The sequence below is a fragment of the Benincasa hispida genome, chromosome 4 (genome assembly GCF_009727055.1).
Source record: "Benincasa hispida cultivar B227 chromosome 4, ASM972705v1, whole genome shotgun sequence".
NCBI lineage: Eukaryota > Viridiplantae > Streptophyta > Magnoliopsida > Cucurbitales > Cucurbitaceae > Benincasa > Benincasa hispida.
Genome location: NC_052352.1, coordinates 28,676,374 through 28,681,352, shown reverse-complemented (window position 1 = coordinate 28,681,352; position 4,979 = coordinate 28,676,374). Strand labels below are relative to the sequence as shown.

The 4,979-nt window shown below is 38.2% G+C and overlaps 1 protein-coding gene across 1 annotated transcript; it reads right to left on the bottom strand.

Moving 5' to 3' along the window:
- Positions 1 to 924: 924 nt before the first annotated feature.
- Positions 925 to 4,508, bottom strand: LOC120075390 (phosphatidylinositol 4-kinase gamma 5-like). The gene is made up of 2 exons (XM_039028738.1): positions 4,193 to 4,508; positions 925 to 3,481 (listed from the first exon to the last, which is right to left on the bottom strand). Exon 2 carries the CDS (start codon positions 3,200 to 3,202, stop codon positions 1,271 to 1,273), a length of 1,932 nt encoding a protein of 643 aa, XP_038884666.1. The 5' UTR covers positions 3,203 to 3,481; positions 4,193 to 4,508; the 3' UTR covers positions 925 to 1,270.
- Between the last annotated feature and the right edge of the window lie 471 nt (positions 4,509 to 4,979).

The window sequence follows — 4,979 nt, the reverse complement described above, 5'->3', positions numbered from 1 at the left end:
TAAAATGTAAAATTTTCCAAATCCTTATAACTGTGTCTTTTATCATCTGGGGTTAATTTTTTTTTCTCGAAGTTACTCGACTTTTACCATGAGCATGACATTTCACTTCTGTGAAAAATGATGGGACAAGCCTCCTAACTAATGTTGTGGGTTTGAATATAATGAGGGTTGACGTGGCATTAGGTCATTGGTCCACCGCACTACGCTTTTGCTTTTCTATTTGACTGTTACGAATTGAGGTGGAAACATAGGTTATTATAGCCATCCAATTATTATCCGTATAAATATTCCTTCGTTAATATTCCTCCTCACAGTTTTCAGATTTGTTTTTGGACTGACTCTTAAATCTTGCCCCTCTTTTGTTTATTCAAATTCACTTTTTGGTGTTGATAATAATTTAGTTTCTATTATGAATATTATAATAATAAATAGATGTCTATGGTTTAGTATTCATATGTCACTTTTATGTTGTCATGTGTCTTGTAATTATTCATGTTTGATGTCCATATAAGTCATAGACGTGAGAATTTCACTTTTAAAATTTACTAATTTTCATATTATCCAAATTTATAATTTTACTTATATTATGTTATATTATATTTTATATATTTAATATTGTTATATAAATATATTATTATATTATATTTTCTATATGTCCGTAATCAGCACGTCGGTTGATGATGCATTCCAATCATTTCCAACCACCATTTTGGCTGATCTCCTCAAATATTTTGCTTCTTTTTTAATGTTTCTGCATGTGATATGGAATCTTTTATGAGATTTTGTTGGATTTAACCAACATCAGAATCAATTTCAAATAATAGCCTGAAATAAACATATTGAAAGCTTTACATATTACAACCAATCCACAGCTTTACCAAAACTCACATTTGTTAAGCAGTGAAAATCCATTAGACAGTTCTATATAAATAAAAACTGGCACATCTTCCTGTTTACATAATTTTCTCTTAACATTTATTGTTCAAAAAGTTATTTATATAACAAGGTGGTAGAGCAGCTAAGAAGAACAAAGTAATTTTGAAGAAAGAAAAAGAAAATACTAAAACCAAATCTACTAAGTTGATGCTACAATATTTACAATAGAGAACCTAAGTAGTAGTAGTACTGACCCTGATCTTCTAAATGTAATCTCTGAGAGATAAATCAGAAAAAAACCCCTTGCATTATCAGAGCTATCATCATCGATCAACAACTCTTCTGCCCTTCTTTCTTGGCTCAATCTAATGATAACAAGGTTGGTTGCTCGATTTCAAAATTGGCAAGATGTACCAAGCCTCTGCCTCTGCCTCTGACCTAGAGTAGCAGATTTTCGCTTCGCAAATGCCGGGTGAAGTAGCTCTTGAAACTTGTCTAAGAACAATGACCACGAATCCTCATTCATGTCAGCTAGCTTCACAAAGGTTACACTAGCTGGAAGCTGTTCATTTGCACTCCTGTGCCCAGAAGATGTATTTGTCATCATGTATCCATTCTCAGGTCTTGTTCCAAAGTAGTTGCTATGTTTCTTTTTCTTCTCACCTAGACTGGAATTCTTCAGTGACATGGAAAGCTTTGAAATAGTTGGAATTCTATCAGAAGAAAACGGATCGGAGAAGCCCCCTCGCTCATCTTCCTCGCCATTTTCTTCCTCGATGCTTTCCTCCAGTTTACAAAGAGGAAAACGACCATGTATACCACCACCGACGCTGAAGTGGAATGGTGGTGTTGGGTAAAAATCATCTGCTTCTATCTCTTCGCTACAATCCGACTCTTCGACATCGCAGTCAATATCAAATTGAAATTCCTCATCGCCTAAATCAATCCGAGGGGATAAGACCTCCTTCTCTTCGATCAGCTGCCTAGCTTCCATGCATATAAGTTCCAGTTCACTGGGATCCTCCTCTCCGCTACGAAACTCTCGAGTCATCATCTCGCCGATCTCAGCAAGACAGAGACCAAATGCAGCAGCCTCCTTCAGGAAGATAGTGCAGAGAATCAGAACCCTGAGACAAGCCTCACGAATCATGGGAAGCTCCATCCTCAGCATCTCACTGTCTTCAAATGGATTGAGGTTTTTGATATACTTGAGCTCATCATCTGAAAACGGAATCGACGCCTGCGGCCAATGAATCCACTCAAAATATGGATCCTCTAGCGTTTCGGGCAGACAGAGTCCATGATCAATAGGAATAAGCTCCACTTGACCAAACCTCCCAACACCATCAAGTTTCCTAACTAAAAGATTTCCAGCATGCCTATCTGTGTTAAAAACTCTAATGTCTAGAATGCCTATACGATGCACAGCCACTACTGGGAAGCTGGAAGTTCCGTGATCACTGGCATCAAAATCGTGCGGTATGAATTCTTGAAACGATGCAATCTTGCTAACCAGCTTCTTCTTACTTGGCATGTTACCATTTACTCCATCATTGACATTGAAGATGGAGTGGGTAATCTTCACCAAGGCAGTGGGAGGCACATTAGCAAAGTGATCATAGTCAAGAAGATAAGCTGCAACCTCACGAAATCCAGTCTCCCCGACACGCACTGATCTTTTTAACCCAGGTTGACCAAGAGCTTTACCAACAAACCCTTTTGGATTGTTTGGTGCAAAAGGTTCTTCATCCGTAGGCTTCACAATCGCAACGCTCTCACCTCTGTTATTTCTGAAATAGTATGCACCACCAAGTCCACTATGAACAGGAATAGGATCTACACCAATTTTAATAGCTTTTATAATCTCACCAACCAGTTGTTTTGTCCTAACAAAGCGATCAGAATGCCCCAATATCTCAATAGGACCACTTTGATCCCTTTGCTGAATATCCCTTCCAGTAGGTGAGAGACAAGGAGTCGACGAGCTTCTGTGCAAAATGTTTCGTGTAAGAAGGAGGGGAGAATCGTTACGTACAGCACTGAGGTCATTCTTGAGTACCATATCTCCAAATGTCAAAGAGCTCTCATCAGTTGGTACATTAAGTGCAATCTGCAACCTCCTCTTCACGGTATGAGCATTATCACTCCGATCCAATTCCATCCCAAGGACACAACCAGTGTCGGTTTGCACAAAGACCCTTCTCCGCCCTGTAGGCTGTTTTCCTTCCATCCTCTTGCTCCCCCCATACTCTCCACTGAGTGGACTCTTAAAGGCTGCTGCCACTGCCATCTGAGTCTGGACAGGGCTATCCAATTTACGATGCATTAATTACAAATGTGCACAGACAGTGTCGGCAGCAGGCAAAAGAGGAGGCAATGGAAGAGAGTTCCTTCTCCCCCAAAGAAATGCCCAACTCTATAGCCGATGCTGAATGAGCTACAACAAATGCTTGTACCCGAACAATCATTAATCGGTCGACGCAGTAAGGAAATCCCACTAAAGATTCTCAGTGAAGGAATACCCACAATAAACCAGCAACAGAAGAGGCTGAAAGACTTTATATTATACCCACTTACCCATTGAACAGGATATGAAGAGCCCAATCTGTCAAAGAAACCCAATATTAGATTTATTTAAGAAAATAACCAAATAAAAGAAGATAATTCATGGCAACTAGACCCAACCATGTATAAATTGTGGTACGGCGCAAGCCCCTTGTATTTACAACAGTGAAGCAATAAAAAAAAATAATAATTAAATTAAATTAGTATCGACTAAAAGTATGGATTTTCCGACTGTTTTCCAGGAAAGAAAGCAAAACAGTAACATGTCTAAATGGATTGCTTCAAAACTCAGAGGCAAGAATCAAGAACAACTCAACCAAAGTTCCATTGAATTAGTCTATATAAAATTTCATAGATCAGTATTTTCTTTTCATTTTTAGATCCCCTGGTAGTTAACACACACGATAGCAAGTCCTCTACTTCAAAATTAAATGTAATGAAGACAGAGTATAGAAAACGCATAAATTGCGGCTCACTTTTTCAATAAATTGGTCTTCAGTCCAGATTGTTCTCTGAAGACTGAAGAAGAAAAGAATTAAAAACAACCATGATGCCAGTATATCATCTCACACGCAATGCAGAAAAAAAAACAAACGAACGAAAAAAAGAAAAACAATTATTCCCCATTCCATTATCCTCAGATCCCCAAATTCCGCAAAAATTACAAGAGAAATGACCACGAACATAAATCCTCAGATTCCATTAATAGATCAAACAAACAAAAAAACCATAATCAGAAGGAGAAACTCACTGAAAGTAGAGATCTGAGAGAAACGAAGGGAAAAATCAAAGAACGTAACGCATAGCAATGAATGAGTCTGATTCAATCAAAGAAAGGCCAAGAAGAATAATAAGAAGGTCCAGTCCTCAAAAATGGGGGAAAATTTCTTCGTTCACAACAGAAACAGAACCCTCCCAATTCTTCGTTCTCTGTTTCACTGGTTGAAAGAAGCTCGGTAGTCAGTCCTATACCTTCTTCTTCTTCTTCTTCTTCTTCTTCTTCTTCTTCTTCTTCTTCACGGTCGTCTCTTTAACCTAACACGGCAAAGCTAGGGTTAAATCCACAAACTCTAGTTAGAAACTGAGATTCGAAGACTCGAGAACAAGAAAAAATGGGGCCGCCGGAGCAGGGATGGAGAATCTGGGCCGTCGGATTAATCGGTTATGGGACCGAAGAAAATATGGGGAGATAGACACGTGGGGCAAGTGGATTGGAAGAGTGAAGTGGTCATGGGCCCCATTGGCGAATGGTTCTTCAGTATGTTGGGTGTCAGCGAATAGCACGGGATTTTTTTTCTTTATGTTTATTGTTCGATGAATCAGGTAAATACACGTATTAATCAATTTAATATTAGGGAAGTTTTCTTTATGTTTTGTTTTTTCTCTTTCAGCTCTTTTACCGATTTGACCCCGTCGTACCGTGAATTTTGGGAGTTTTTTTTTTTAATATTGTGGTAATAAAAAGTATTTAGGAAAATATAGTTGTTTTAGAGATTTCAATGTTAGGATTTTGTATAAGGTTATCTAAAAAAAATAAA